The sequence below is a fragment of the Dunckerocampus dactyliophorus genome, chromosome 13 (genome assembly GCF_027744805.1).
Source record: "Dunckerocampus dactyliophorus isolate RoL2022-P2 chromosome 13, RoL_Ddac_1.1, whole genome shotgun sequence".
Lineage (NCBI taxonomy): Eukaryota > Metazoa > Chordata > Actinopteri > Syngnathiformes > Syngnathidae > Dunckerocampus > Dunckerocampus dactyliophorus.
Genome location: NC_072831.1, coordinates 30,401,818 through 30,417,953, shown reverse-complemented (window position 1 = coordinate 30,417,953; position 16,136 = coordinate 30,401,818). Strand labels below are relative to the sequence as shown.

Here is a 16,136-nt window from a genome sequence, read left to right as displayed (position 1 = left end):
CCTGTGCTATGTTGTGGCTTGATGACCCCTGCTGGGCATCCCCGTGTATTGCAGTGCGAGGTGGATGACGTCACTGGTCATCTCCCTACCGTCGCGGTAATTGGAGGCAGCATAGCAGAGGAGGAAGACGACGTGCAGCGACGTTTCCAGCAGCAGCAGCTTCTATTCTGCATCTTGAATAAGATGTTTGCTTTATGACCACGCTAGGTTCCTGCCAATGTTCTTGCTAGCTGCTGAGTGGGCGGCGCCACATTTCTGCAGTCATTTTGTTGCGGAAAGAAAAAGAAGGAGCCAGTGGAGGAGGTCTGCTGTGCACGATGAAGATGAACCGTGCAGTGCAGAGAAGATCGTCAAGATGGCAGCTGAGGGCTGCAGAATGAAGATGACGTGTAGCGATTCGATCTTGTGAATGGGCTCCGGGCTTCTTGTGCTGGAACGCCGCCTGGATTCCGTCAAGAGAGTTCCCCCGACCCCCGCCCTCCCCTGCTCGCCATTCGGTGCACGCCGCATGAGGACAGGACCACAAGAAGGGGGGGCGATGTTCTGACATTCCAGCAAATAGCCTGCACCCAACGCCCGCACTTGATGGCATGCGACCCGAGTGACTTTGGAACCGTCCGTGCACCGACCCGCTTACCGCCGTTGACATGGCCGAGAAGGCGCCGAATGTGGACATCGACCCGGACTTTGAGCCCCAGAAGCGGCCGCGGTCGTGCACTTGGCCCCTGCCCCGTCCGGACTGTGGTGCGGGTAAACCGGGGGCAAATGACGCTGACGTCATCCCCGAGGAAGATGATGACGACGAGGGAGGCGGCGGCAGCGCGAGGAGTGGCGAGCTCCCCCGGGAGGCCGCCGGTGCTCTCACCCCGAGCGGCGGAAGCGGCAGCCGCCTCCACCTCCACTCGCGGCCCGCGGAGGTCCAGCCGCGGGGGCTCCGCGGCGACGAGGCCGGGGACGGGTCGCCTTCCTCGGCTCAGCTCGCGCCCGCAGCGGCGGCGGCTCCGCAGCAGCCGCGGAAGTCTTCGGCCCGCAGGAACGCTTGGGGGAACTACTCGTACGCAGACCTCATCACGCAGGCCATAGAGTCGTCCTCCGAGAAGAGACTCACCTTGTCCCAGATCTACGACTGGATGGTCCGCTCAGTCCCCTACTTCAAGGACAAGGGAGACAGCAACAGCTCGGCCGGCTGGAAGGTGAGCGACCGTCCCTACACAGCAAAGAACACGCACACGTGCACAAAGCTGTGTCCCGACAAAGTCAAACGTCCCCACAATAAAGTCATCTCCATTAGCGCTTTCATTCTCACGTGACGTCACTACAACACCACGTGTACAATTAGCGCGTATTTGTGGGCATAAAGGACATTTAGTCTGCAACTCTGCCACCTTTTTATTTGGAAACATGTTGAGCACCAGTCAAAAGTTTAGACACCCTTGGCCATGCTGCACAATGACAAAGTGTCCCCAAACTTTTGATTGGTACTGTAGCTGTGGCCATCACTACAATAGATGCTTTTTTTAGGGTTAGGTGTAATAAGTGCATAAACTACACTTTACCGCACTTTTTGTGCAAATGTTTCAACATAGATAGGATATTAGTAAACATGTTCAGTAGCAGTCAAAAGTTTGAGGACGCTTTCTCATTCAATAGCATGAGCGAGTGTGTCCAAACTTTTGATGGCTTTTTATTTCTTCAGGTGCTCAGCGTGCAGCTGTGTGGTATTTGTCTTATTTGTCGTTTTAAACACGCACGGGCCCGACAGTCAAACGTTTGCACACGCTTGCTCGTGCTGTTGAATGTCAACACGGCCCAAAACTTTTGATTGGTGCCACCGCTTACTCCTGACATATAATTGGTTGCTTTTCTTGATGCTCACAAGCTAAATGCTTCATATGTTGTCGTATTGTTGCACACGTTATACGTTACCGGAAGAACTGCAGCGGTGTAGCTTTCTATCTGACACTTCAATGTTGCTATTTACATTTCTCTCCCAATATTTTAGCTTTGTCTTAACACTTCCTATTGGCTGATTTAGGTGATTTAAAAAATCTATCTGGTTAACATCCCAGCAGTCACAGCTACTTTAAGTTAGCATAGTGTAGCTACAGCTTATTTTAGTACTGTATGGACTGGACTGGTCCGTCAACACCCACGCCCTCTACAAGAAGGGCCAGAGTCGCCTCCACCTGCTGAGGAGACTGAGGTCCTTTGGTGTGTGCAGGACTCTCTTACGGACCTTTTATGACTCTGTGGTGGCCTCAGCCATCTTCTATGCTGTGGGCTGCTGGAGAGGGGGCAGCACGGACAGGGACAGGAGCAGGATCAATAGGCTGATCAGGAGAGTGAGCTCTGTCCTGGACGGTCCTTTGGACTCCGTGGAGGAAGTGGGGGAGAGAAGGATGTTGGCTAAGCTGACATCCATCATGGACAACACCTCTCACCCCCTACATGACACTGTTGTTTCCCTGGGCAGCTCCTTCAGCAGCAGACTGTTACACCCACGGTATAAGAAGGAGAGGTTCTGCAGGTCCTTCATACCGACCGCTGTCAGGCTCCACAACACCTGCACCACCTGAACCATGTTGTAGTCACTATGTATTCTTTACTTGCGTATCTTGCTTGCTTGCTGCTGTAACAAGTTAATTTCCCCGCTGTGGGATAAATAAAGTACAAATACAATACAAATATATTCTACTTTTTGCAAAAATGACTATAAATGTCGGTCTCTATTGCATGTAGGGATGTCCCGATCCGATCGGCTGTATTTTGAAGATCAGATAATATCAGCTTCCTCCACGAGATCGTGCCGATCCAGTTGCCGTATGATATTGGTAACTCCAACACGGCAGGTGCGGTCATGTGCCTCAAAGCTGGTTGCCACTCTACTCCCGCCACCCGCAAGAAGAAGAAAAGGCAACACCGCCATGCAGACATGTCCGCCATGTACCGTGGTCAAGTTAGTTTTGGATATTGGGCTCTGTAGCCACAGCGCTAGTTCCCCCTCACTGTGCCCAGACTGCTGTGTCATGGTGCGGGGAGCTGGCACAGGTGCACAAGTGCTGCTCTACCCGCTGGTTGTTTATACTAGGGATCGTCAATAAATGACTATTGTGCTGAAGAGAGTTCGTTAAAAAAAGAAAGTCATATATTGTAAATCACACCACAAACTCATCTATAACCATGTCACATGATTAGTCTTACTCTACAAGTATTTTGCACGCCTATTTTTACCAATTTGATCTTTTATTGTATGGACTTTTATTGGATTAGGGACCTGCCTCGCAGAGGTTTGTTCCAAAAGTCAAACAATACTGTTGGTCATGCTGAGGAATAAAAAAGTACATTCAGCAACACTTTGCTGGCATTCGTTTTAATGCTAACTTCAGAACCACATTCAGTTCCACAAATTCATGTTTGGAACAAAAGATTATAAAAAAAAAAAAAAAAGGATTGGTTCAGGAAGATTATTTAAAAAAATGTGGATCAGGACGTCCCTGATTGTGTATTTCAGCTAAGATGTACAAGTCATGTACGGTGTATTCATTCATGTATTCATTCCAGAAAGTCAATGTAAAGTTTAGTGCTGGGGTGTCTGGGGTGTCCAAATGTTTTTGCAGCGAGAGCCACTTTCTGAAAAATGAAAGGATGCCACTTGGAGGTTTTGTACATTTCAAGAAGGAACTTGGTGATGTTGGTGGAAAAGCACATTGGGGGGGTGAACGTCCATCACTGCCCTTTTGTTCCCAAACATTTCAACTTTCTTCTTCAATAATCGTCACACAGTTTCCAGTTTTACTTTATTCCCATATTAGAACTTCCCCCCCCCCCACCCAATTTGCCAAAATACCACATTTATTTTATGTTTCTGATATTAGGACTTAAAAGCCAAGTTTTGTTCTGTAATCTTTCAACCAGGGGCGTCACGAGACCGGCGATGCACGAGATTGGGTCCACGAGAACCAGACCAGATTTGAACATTCATTTTAGATATTTGATGTGGTCGTTCACATTACCAAAAAACGCGACTTGTCAATGTGAACGCAGAGTGTCTGAAGTGGACGCGTTGCCGTGTTTACGCTAGCCAAGCCTCCACACATACACCCCCCCCACCCCACCCCCCCACCGGCATTTGTGGCAACTTCAAGGATTTTGTGCAGCGGGTGTCAGTATTTCCTCCACCAAACGATCCCGTGTAGCAGATTACGAGAGGGAGGGATACTTTCTTCACATGTGTTCCAAGGAGGGTCATGTGGGCACATGGCGGTGCCGGGACATCACCGCTTCAACGACATGTCTTAAAAATCATTTTCACGTGACGAAAAGAGCTTTTTCCAACATCGGCGAGCACCTTTTTATCCAAGTTTTGGTAAGCACGGCAAAACACGCCTTTGGGTGCCGCACATGTGCGACGTGAGTGTTCGTAGCGTGGCGTACGCATCCGATTCATCGCCACGCACGGATGAGTCACAGCTGCATCTGAATTGTGCCGTTCACACGGACGTGACAAACATCAAACATCAGCAACAGGCCCCACGAGTACAAACATCTCCCCGAAGTGGCCGGTGAGGGAGAGGGAAGCCTGGGCTGCCGCCCTCCGACCCCACCTCAGATAAGCGGTAGAAGATGGATGAATTGCAACTTTGTGAATGTTGCTTTTGTCATATTGTGACTTTATTGCCATCACATCACGGCTTCTTCCCACGGGGTACCACTGATATTTCTCCATCCTTAGTACCCAATATTCCTCCTTGGGTGATCAGCGAACCTTTAATAGACTTGACATTAGCAACATTCAAAAAGGGCATTACAAGTGATCTGGTCTACCTGGATAGATTTGGAGAAATAAGACACAAATACAGGAACTACCATGCTATCTATACAGATGGATCAAAAGATCACAATAAAGTAGGATCAGCCTGTATTAGTGGCACAATAAAAGAACAGGTTAGATTACCAGACAGTGCTTCCATATACACTGCCCAGTTGTTGGCTTTGGGTAAAATACAAAACACTGATGGAAAACAGTTTGTTATTTTCACAGACTCTCTATCTAGTCTGGTGGCTTTACAGTGTAGAGATCTTAAACATCCCTATATTGTACACTTACTACAATCATTATACAAAGTCGGTGTATTATCTAAACTGGTAGTTTTTGTTTGGATACCGAGCCATGTACAGTAGGCATCAAAGGGAATGAAAAAGCTGATATGTTAGCAAAAGAGGCCCTTAATATGGCTGGAACAGAAATGAAGATACCCCATACAGACTTCAAACCAAAGATGAATGAATGCATAAAGATAAAGTGGCAAACGTCATGGGATTTAAATCCCGGTAACAGACTCTACCAACATCAGCCTAGAATCGAACCACGTACTACGATCCCGTTAGCTAAGCGACGGGAAGACGCTGTGCTAACTCGTATTTGAATTGGTCATTCTCGCTTATCACACTCCTATTTACTTCATGTAATAGTACACTCTCAGGTAAACATTTCCTTCTTGAATGCAGTGAGTTTGCTCACATCCGTGTCCATTTTTATAATGTTCCTCATCTGAAAACCTTGTTCAGCCAAGTTCAGCGATCATGCATCATAGAGTTTCTTAAAGAAATACATCTTTTTATTAGGTTTTAGATAATGGAAACAGGCCCTGAGGCAGGCCATTTTATTCAGCATCTAGTCTTACAGAGGAGACTTTAAGCCGTCATCCCGTATAAAGAAAAGCCACACCATTTGAACATTAAAGAACCTACTTTTCTGTTCGAAAAGAGTAGGGAATCTTTCCCAGTAAAGTAGATCACATTTTCTATCTTACAAGCTCTACTCCCTAATTAAACTGATAGATTACACTCCCGAGAAACAGGTTTTGTCATTAATAACTTGACATATTACGGTCCAGACACTTACATGACACTTTGTGTTGATAGTGTCGTTAAACTTTAATCAACCAATCAATCTTCCCACGGGCATCGTTGACGTTCTCCCAACGTGATCAAAGATTAGGACAGACTATCGTTCATATTCTCAACAATAGCACGAGTCTCTTTTCTGATTAGAATACAACTTGTTTGGTTTTCATATTTTCATTTTATTCTTGTAAAATTACAGCTGTGTTTTTTAAGTTTCATCTTTCTTCGTGTAAATTGTTAAATCTTCTGGTAATTCTGACTTTGTTCCCATCATATTAAAAAAGAAACCAAAAAAGTCATATTTCGTTAATATTTCAACTTCATGCTACTAAAATGACAATATGATAATATTGCAACATTATTCTCACCAAAGAAGACTCAAATGGTTCTTTTTTCTCGGACTATGTTGACATTATTCTTGTGAAATGACTGCCGATGATTCATTTCTTGTGTTTTTCTTTGTTTTCTTGTTAAATTCTATTTTTAGAATATGCCGCGGGCCAATATAAAAAACAGTCGTGGGCTGCAGCTTGGGCACCCCTGATGTGGTGTGACTGTTGTGGTGATGAGCTAGCACGGACAACGCTACACGTTGCACACAGACCTGCTCCTCATTTCAAGGATTAATGCAGCCTGGAAAACCAATTCATGTGTCGGGGAGTCTCGTCTGATCAGGACAGCTTGGAGCTTTACAGGATTTAGATGTTTACTGGAAGTGTGTGTGTGTGTGTGTGTGTGTGTGTGTGTGTGTGGTAGGACATAAAAAAAGTAGAACTAGGTTTGTAATCCTACACAACTGCATGTGGGACATGGGCTGATTCCCGGGAATTTCTTGAAGTACCACAATGCAGCGCAGACTACACGCACAATAAACATAATAATATTCATAATAATTAATATTTGAGACCATTTCAAGTGCTTTCAGGGGACCCTGCATGTGTGTGTGTGTGTTTTCAAGGTGCTCTACTGTGTACTTTGGACAGTACAATAATACGATACTGTCATCCTTCGTGTATCACTGTTCACCACCCCTAGACTCGCGCGAATCTCCCACAAGTAAAATTCCTTATTTGTAAATGGAATATTTTCATAGTTGGAGTATAAAATACCTGTTTACAATCTCCTCAATATGGATGTTAACATTCTTAGAGCCCGCTAGACATGACATAACACCCCTATAGTCACCTTTACACTTCCGTTATCCAATATAGTAGACATAATAAGAGAAAATAAGACATAAATAAGACTCGTACTGCTTTGTGTTGCTGTAAATGTGTTCCAGTGGTGCAGACAGGAAGTGACGTCAGGGTTTCAGAGTTGAGTTTTAGCTTGGCGCGGGTGACGGCCGCAGTGGTAGCCAGTGTTAGACATTATTGTGCCTGTTGTGAGGTCATTCAAAGCTGTAATGTTCCAGCGATCGGGTCTGGTGCTCGTGTGTCTCAGCCAACATTACAGTTACATTACTGCCACCTAGTGGCCGGTGGACAATACTACATATTGTCACAACACCCTTTTTAGAATGAGTCTTTGAATGCCTTATAATTGTATTTTAATTCGTTTAGCCATTTCTATGCTTGGAAATGATTCCTTTGCACAAAAAGTCTGTAAAATTTGCTATTTTTTGACTAATAATGGGCCGGATTCAACCATGACGCAGCATATTTTGGAAAAATCGGACACTCTAACTGCACTTTTCCAACATAACAGATGCCAGAGATCGCATACGACAACATAACATATCTCTCCCCCACTTCCTCCACCGAGTCCAGAGGACCGTCCAGGACAGAGCTGGCTCTCCTGATCAGCCTATTGATCCTGCTCCTGTCCCTGTCCGTGCTGCCCCCTCTCCAGCAGCCCACAGCATAGAAGATGGCTGAGGCCACCACAGAGTCATAAAAGGTCCGTAAAAGAGTCCTGCACACACCAAAGGACCTCAGTCTCCTCAGCAGGTGGAGGCGACTCTGGCCCTTCTTGTAGAGGGCGTGGGTGTTGACGGACCAGTCCAGCTTGTTGTTAAGGTGAATTTGTAGCTGTCTACCAACTCTATGTCTGCTCCCTGGATGTTCACCGGTGTGAAGTGAAGTTTTCTTCTGGAAGTTAATGATCATCTCCTTTGTCTTGCTGGTGTTGAGTTGTAGCTGGTTAAGCTCACTCCAGCTGACAAAGTCCCTGATGACCGTCCTGTATTCCAGATCATTCCCCTCTGAAACACAACCAACAATGGCTGTGTCGTCGGAGAACTTCTGGATGTGACACTGTGTGGAGTTGTGTGTGAAGTCCGAGGTGTAGAGGGGGAAGAGGAAAGGGGAGAGCACCGTACCCTGAGGGGCACCTGTGCTGCAGAGTACCATGTCAGACACACAGTGACGGAGCCTCACATACTGTGGTCTGTTGGTGAGGTAGTCTATAACCCATGCAGTCAGGTGTTGGTCCACTCCCACACTCTCCATCTTCACTCTGAGTAGTGACGGCTGGATGGTGTTAAAGGCACTGGAGAAGTCAAAAAACATGACCCTCACAGCGCTCCCGCTGTCCTCCATAAAGTACTATACATACATACAGTACATACATAACAGCAGCATCGCTAAGTGATGCTAAAGTGCTAACATTACTTAGTAACAGCATGCTAGGTTAGCCTATTTGCTGAAGACAACCAAAATGATCAAACCTACAGCTCCCACGTCTGTTGCTGCCCGGCAGAGATGCATTTTAAGATGTGCAGCGAAGCCTGTTTTACATACATTATTGTCCAAAACCACTCTAAAGTCGCATAAAATATCAGCGTTTCCACCACCGTCACGTGAATCCCCAGCGTACAACACAAGTTTTCAGTTCCACGAGCTTAGTCTATCCAATTCAAACCCCCGTCCGACGTTAGCAACACTAGCATAGCTACGTGAGCTACGCTGCTTTCACGTGTGTACCAAAGCATCCTGTAAATAATGGAGGAAACATCAGGAGCGATCAGACATCGACACGGATCACAGCTTAGCATGACAGCAGCTCTGCAATGGAAGGACTGCTCTAGTTGCTTCATGTCTACAATATGTGGAAGGTTAGCTTTGGAGTAAATATTCAATGTAAACAAAGCCAGTTTTGTTTACATTTAATTCCATTTCACGGAAATGTCTCTGAACACAAAGTACTTTTCATTTGAGAAATTTAGAGACAGAAACTACGCCCAAAGCACTTTGTTTTCCAATATTGACAGTTTTGTACATTTCAGAAAAATATAGATTTTTAAAGTTTTGTTTAAACGCAGTTACATTCAAAATAATTATTTACATTTCTTTTTAACAGATTCTCAGAAATGTTGCCATCCAATTTCATTTAAGACCAATTTTCTAAATCTATCTGAAAAAGTAAATATTCAAAAAATAAAAATAAGATGTTCAAATGAAATTCTATTTGTTTTTCATTTGAGACGTTCAGAAATGCGTCCATCCGGTGAAACCAATAAATCAGCAACGTGCCGCCAACACAGCCAACTTTCCACTGGAGATTTTCAAGGTTAAATACATTTTTTTGCTACTATTTTTTAGGAGAATTTTGTGCATATTTCAGATAAAGTAAATGTAAATTATGATTTTAATTTGTTTTCATTGCAAAATGTCAGCATTCAGTTTAACAACAGAAATGAAATCACTTCTCATCTGAGACGTTAAAAAAGAACAAATCAATTTGTTTCCCCAAATTATTTTTAAAGACAACTTTGCAAATGGATATAAAAAATGAAATTAAGATGTATTTATTTTGAATCTGCCTGAACAAGGTGACCTCCTGGTTCTGTTCCGGTAGGTGAGGTTGTGCCGTGGTGCCAATGGAGCAGCCGACGTCATCTTCTCCTTTTCAGCTCGTCCAGACGGCAGCAACAGCGCCTCTGCTGGTTGCAGTCCAGCAGTGCGTCTTGGTTCCGGCCGAGACGAGCCGTGCCCCGAGAGTCCAAGCGGCGTCACCTGACTGTTGCTGTTTTGTCGTCCTTCACAGAACTCCATCCGCCACAATCTGTCCCTCCACAGCCGCTTTGTCAAAGTTCAGAATGAAGGGACGGGCAAGAGCTCCTGGTGGATGGTCAACCCGGACGGCGGCAAAGGAGGGAAAGCTCCGCGGCGTCGCGCCGTCTCCATGGACAACAGCAAGTACATCAAGAGCGCCCGAGGCCGTGCCGCCAAGAAGAAGGCCTCGCTTCAGGCCGCTCAGGACGGCAGCTCGGAGAGCTCGTCCAGCCTCTCCAAGTGGACGGGGAGCCCCACCTCCCGCAGCAGCGACGAGCTGGACGCCTGGACCGACTTCCGCTCCCGGACCAACTCCAACGCCAGCACGCTGAGCGGCCGCCTGTCGCCCATCCTGGCCAACTTGGAGCTGGACGAGGTCCCCGTCGATGACTCTCCTCTGTCCCCCATGCTGTACTCCAGTCCCAGCAGCGTGTCGCCGTCCACGGGGCCCGCCGCACTCTCGGACCTGGCGGGAACCGTAAACCTAAACGACGGTCTCTCTGACGACCTGATGGACGACCTTTTGGACAACATCAGCCTGACGGCGTCCCAGCAGCCTCCTCCCGGAGAGGAGGACAGCAGAGGCAAAGGTCAGGGAGGCTCCGTGTTCACCTTCAGCTGCTCGGGAAGCGGACTGACCGGCCCCGTGGGCAGCTACGGTCCAAATCCTCTGTTCAGCCCGCCGTCCATCACGAGCCTGCGCCAGTCACCCATGCAGACCATCCAGGAGAACAAGCAGACCACCTTCTCCTGCGTGTCGCACTTCAGCAACCACCAGACGCTGCAGGACCTCCTCAGCCTGGACTCCCACGGCCATGGCGTCATGCTCACGCAGTCTGACCCGCTCATGTCGCAAGCCAGCACCGCCATCGCCCTGCAGAACACCCGCCGCAACGCTCTCCTGCTGCGCAAGGACCACGCCGGCGCCGCTCAGGCGCAAAGCTTGCCTGCCTGGCAAGCCGCCCTGGCGAGTGCGGACAACGGCGACGCCAAGCACCTCAAGGCTCCCGGCAAGAACGCTCTGCCCGGCCGGGACCGTTTTCCCTCCGACTTGGATCTGGAGGTCTTTAACAGCAGTCTGGAGTGCGACATGGACTCCATCGTCCGTAACGAGCTGATGGAGGCCGACTGCTTGGACCTCAGCTTTGACACCGCCCAGAACGCCAACATGAACCCGAGAGGCTTCTCCGGCGTCAAACAGACCTCGGCACACAACTGGGTCCAGAGCTGAGAGCTTAGAACGACCGGGACTCGACTCCTGGGGGTTATGGAGTCTTATTTTGCCATCCTATTCAACTGAGTCAACTTTAAGGCTGCGTTCACACTCCGGGCCCCACCAAAATAAAATTTAAAAAAAGACACTTGGCGTACATTTTGGTGCTTAGAGTTCACGCTGGTGTTTTTGTCATGTGACCAAAGGCTGCAGTAAAGAACACATGCCTCAAGTAAGCCCTGATTGGACAGCTTTCATCAGTCTAACTGTTGTAGCTTCTTGTTATCATCCGCTTTCTCACCAGCTCACTTCAACAAAAGCTCCTAAAATACACTTTTAAAGCGCTTTGGTCACATATCAGGTGACAAACGTGGTCACACCAAATACTGACTGGTTTTAGGACCCCCACGGACCACCCCCGGTACAGTTAAAGTAAACATTTTGGAGTGGCCTTTTATTGTGGCCAACCTGCGCAATAATCATGCTGTCCCATCAGCATCTTGATACGCCACACCTGTGAGGAGGCGGGCTTATGCAACATGACGGATGCTCACTAATGAGCATTCGTTATTTGAGAGAGCTCAGCCTTTTGCGTACACACAAAAAGGGAAGGGAAGCAAAAACTATTATGATTGCCGAGTTTATCTTCTGCTGTTTACCAGCGTAGATTTCACCAAAAGCTTCTGAAATATACTTTCCAAGAGATATTGAGACATATCACGTGACGTAACTCGCATGTTCCACAGCAGAATGCCATCTGCTGGGTTAAATACGTTTCTGCCATTTTCTCCCGCTTAGATTTCACCAAAAGCTTCTAAAGCATACTTTTAAAGAGCTTTTGTGACATAATGTGACACAACTCAAACAGTCAAAATGAAAATGCTGCCAACTGGGTTGAATACGGAGGTTATTTTTTCTAAATTTGCACTATTTATCAGTGCAGAGTTCACCAAAAACTTCTAAAATAGACTTTTAAAGAGCTTCCGTGACATAATATTTTAATATTCTACTAGCTTAAATTTCACCAAAAGCCTGGAAAACATACTTTGAAAGAGTTGTTGTGATATATGATGTGATGGATTTCCAATGTAACTCAACGATTTCAAACCAAAATGCCAACTTCTGGGTTGAACACGTAAATTATTTTTGCATTGTGCTATTTTCGCCAGCTTGGATTTCACCAAAAGCTTGTAAAACATACTTTTAACAAAGCTTTCTCTGACCTACTATGTGATGTCATTGACATATTCCAAAGCAGCATGCCATCTGCTGGGTGAAATACGTAGGTTATTTTAATATTCTACTACGTTAACCAGCTTAGATTTCACCAAAAGCTTCTAAAATAGACTTTCTAAAAGGAGCGCACGCGCAGAGCCGAGACAACACGTCCAACACATCTTCTCATACATTTATCATCTCTGCATGCTCACCATTAAGCGGACCGGGACCCATCTCTCAAGAGGTCCCGGTCCGCTTGTGCCGGGCCCACTGAGGTTGGCACCAAGCAAACGTGACGAGTGTGAACGCAGCCTCCGCCTTCACCGTGCAAAAACGTCTTCAAAGAACCTGAGCGATGTGCGTCCGGATGTGTTGGTCTCAGGGAATCACTACGTTCTGAACGTTCGTCACGTCCACGTTTTTGCCAAACCGCTGTCTGAGAGCTTGTTTACGCTCGGAAAGGAAAAAAGTCGGAGGAGGAGGATGCTGGACGTTTGGGTTCATCTTGGAGGGACGCAAAAAGACTTGAAGTGTGAATTCCAACCTGCAAATATGAAGGCTAAGCTAATATGTGAGCTGCAGTTTGCTGAGCGCAACATCGGAAGACGCACTCGCCGTGCCAAGTTTGTTATTACCATCCATGTAATCTCCCCTTTTCTCCCGTCTTTCGCCGGCGGAACACGTCCTGTGCCGGAAGGGGGCGGGGTTGGTGCTGTTGAAAATTACATTCCACGTCACCCGATTCCCATTTGTTTGTCTCACATGTTTATAGCTAGGCGTGGGTCAGGTGGCCATTTATAAATTTCCATTTGAATTTACTTCAAGTAACTTTAACAACATTGGTTCTGTTGCATTGTTTTTTATTAAATGTAGTCCATTGAAATTAATTTACATTTGGAATTATACTCAATTTGAATTTCAATAAATTACATTCCTTCAAATTTAATTTAATTAAAAGAACAATGCAACACAACCGATGTTGTAATAGCAGGAAGGCATAAATTGCCCATCCAGGATTAACAGGGCGGATGAGTTGATTGTAAACAAAAATACGACAAGCGTAATGCGCTCGACTTTTACACCAACAGCTGAGTAGCAGCATTTTGAAGTGCATGCAGAGCTAGATATTTTTATACAAACGTTAGTTTCAAACCATTTATACCCTTCCAAGAGTAGCCAAGTATGTTGCAGAATGCACCAGTATATTGTACAACACAGCAGCAACAGAACCAATGTTGTAATAGCAGTAAGGCGCAAACCGCTCGGCTGACATTCATTGGCACTGATGAGTTGGTCGTAAAAGAACACCACCACAAGTGGAACGCGCATATGACTTGCACTCCAACAGCTGAGTAGCAACATTTTAAAGTGCATGCAGAGCTGGATATTTTTATACAGATGTTACTTTGGACAGCCAAATATGCTATCAAGCCATTTGTTAGCTCCCAAAAGCGGCCGAGTATGTTGTAGAATATGCTGGTATATTGTACAACACAGCAGCAACAGAACCAATGTTGTAATAGCGGTACCAACATTAATGGTGCTGATGAGTTGATTGTAAACAGTACAATAAGCGGAAAGCGCCCACAACTTTCACACCAACAGTTGAGTAGCAACATTTTAAAGCGCGCACAGAGTAAGGTATTTCTACGGACATTACTTTGGACAGCTAAGTATGCTAGCAAACCATTTATTAGCTTCCTTAAGTGGCCAAGTATGTTGAAGAATATATTAGACTGGTATATTGTACAACACAGCAGAAACAGAGCCAATCTTGTAATAGCGGGAAGGAGAAAACTGCTCGGCCAACATTAACAGCGCTGATGAGTTGATTGTAAACAACAACACGACAAGCGTAACACATGCCCGACTTGCACACCAACAGCTGAGTAGCAACATTTTAAAGCGCATGCAGAGCTAGATATTCCTACGGATGTTGCTTTGGACAGCTAAATTATGCTAGCAAGCTATTTGTTAGCTTCCATGAGCGGCCAAGTGTGTTGTAGAAAATACTGGTATATTCTACAACACAGCAGCAACAGAACCAATGTTGTAATAGTGGTAACAGCGCAGATAGGTTGACTGTTAGCAACAGTACACGTGTAAGGTTAAGTTATGCTACAGCGCCACTCCTGCAAACCCAGCGGCCGAGCTTGAAACGTCATTTCTGTTGTGTTCCTCTCATGAGAGCACCCGAATGCTTCTGCTACGTCCTCCACTCCGCAGGAAGCTAAGTAGGTAGTCAACAAGACTTGTGGTTGCTCGCTCTCAGGAAAACACTGCCCTCTACGGGATTTGAACGCCAGTGTGGCGACTAGCCTGTAGCATGATCCAGCCTGCGCACCAACAGCCCGTTAGCAACATTTTAAAGCATATGCAGAGCGAGGAAATGCTGCTGGATACCTCAAACGCAGCAACGTCCATAGAAAAGCCATGTCAGGGGGTTGCCTACAGCCACAGCTGGGTGGTTGGGCCTGGCTTCCAGAGGTTTTGCGACGTGCAATATTTGGCCGTGTTTGGGTGAAGTGGACTTCTTGGTGCTATAAATAAGAAGATAGCAGGGTGCGGCATCGGCGACCCCCCACCCCACCCCCGTTATCAGCGCTACAGCAGGTGCTGCGACCCCGTGACAAGAGCTCGTATCTTAAGAGCCATTTTACCACGGAAAGGGAGGGGCCACAGTGTTTTAAATGTTGCCAAATGTTTCTGCGTGTACGTAGCTAGAAATAGAGTCTATAGATCCTAGGGAGCAGTGCTATAAAAGCAAAACAAGGAGTAACGTATGGTTTTTATTTATTTGATGTGTTTGTCCTCGTGTACGGCGGAATTAAAACCGCTTTTGCTCACTGACATTTTTCACCACCAGTTGAAGCCTCTTCTTGGATGGAATTTGTTGTGCTTCGAAAGACTTCACTTACCGCCAACACCCCTCCTGTTGCTCACGTGGCCAGTGGTGTTTGAGATGGTGCATGTAAATAAATCTTCAAGAACCGCTCCATCACGTGCCGTTTTCCTTGTCTTTCTTTGTGCGTGAAATGTTCTCCCTGGAGGAATTGCATGGCTGCAGACACTGCAGGCACCACAGAGGTGATTTCCTATTGGCTCACAGGCTCGGAACTCTGCACCAATCACGCGCTGTATCCGAGAGGAACGCAGCCCTTCTTGATGACGTCACGGTAAACCGGAGGCTGCTTGGCAACTGACGCGGGGTGCGTGTTTTAACATTCACAGTCTACACGCCTTAGTGCTTGTTTGTGTAGCCTTAACAAAGGAGTCCAATGAAGCATGAGAGCCCCCTCCAGGTCAAAAGAAGTCACTCAACATGAAGGACGGAGGATGCTGTCGCCATGGCAACACAACAAGTAAGCAGGGGGAGCACAGAAGGTGTTTGGGGTGTGAAAGACAACAAATATTTCAATCATCTTATTTAAAATGGACCCTCTCGCCCCAAGTCAGCTGGCATAGGCTCCAGCATACCTGCCACCCTGGTGAGGATACGTAGCATAGAAGATGATGGATGGAAGACTTCAGCTCAGTGAGTATTTCTAGGGCGGATCGGCGCAGCGTCTGCAGTATTGCGGTCGCCGTACCGGACCGTCGTGGTGAAAAGCGAGCTGAGCCGGAAGGCAAAGCTCTCAATTCCCCCCATCAAGCGGCTGAAATGAGCTTCCTCTTTAGGGTGGCTGGACTCACCCTAGGAGATGGGGGTGGGGGGGGGGGGGGGGGGGGGCTCAGAGTAGAGCTGCTGCTCCTTCACATGGAGAGGGGCCGGTTGAGGTGGCTCGGGCATCTAGTCCGGATGC

The 16,136-nt window shown here is 46.8% G+C and overlaps 1 protein-coding gene across 5 annotated transcripts in view; it reads left to right on the top strand.

The window, feature by feature from the left end:
* The first annotated feature begins 84 nt into the window (after positions 1 to 84).
* Positions 85 to 16,136, top strand: part of foxo3a (forkhead box O3A) — an 18,247-nt gene continuing 2,195 nt past the window's right edge. The window contains exons 1-3 of one of the 5 annotated variants that reach the window (XR_008573331.1): positions 85 to 1,193; positions 9,895 to 15,695; positions 15,786 to 15,868. Coding sequence is in view for 1 of the 5 variants with exons in the window: in XM_054795547.1 (XP_054651522.1) it covers positions 648 to 1,193; positions 9,895 to 11,133 (1,785 nt within the window). In the remaining 4 variants the exon portion in view is untranslated. Of the gene's footprint in view, positions 1,194 to 9,894; positions 16,028 to 16,136 lie in introns of those variants that run through there. The other 4 variants (XR_008573330.1, XR_008573332.1, XR_008573329.1 and 1 more) reach the window with 4 other exon arrangements.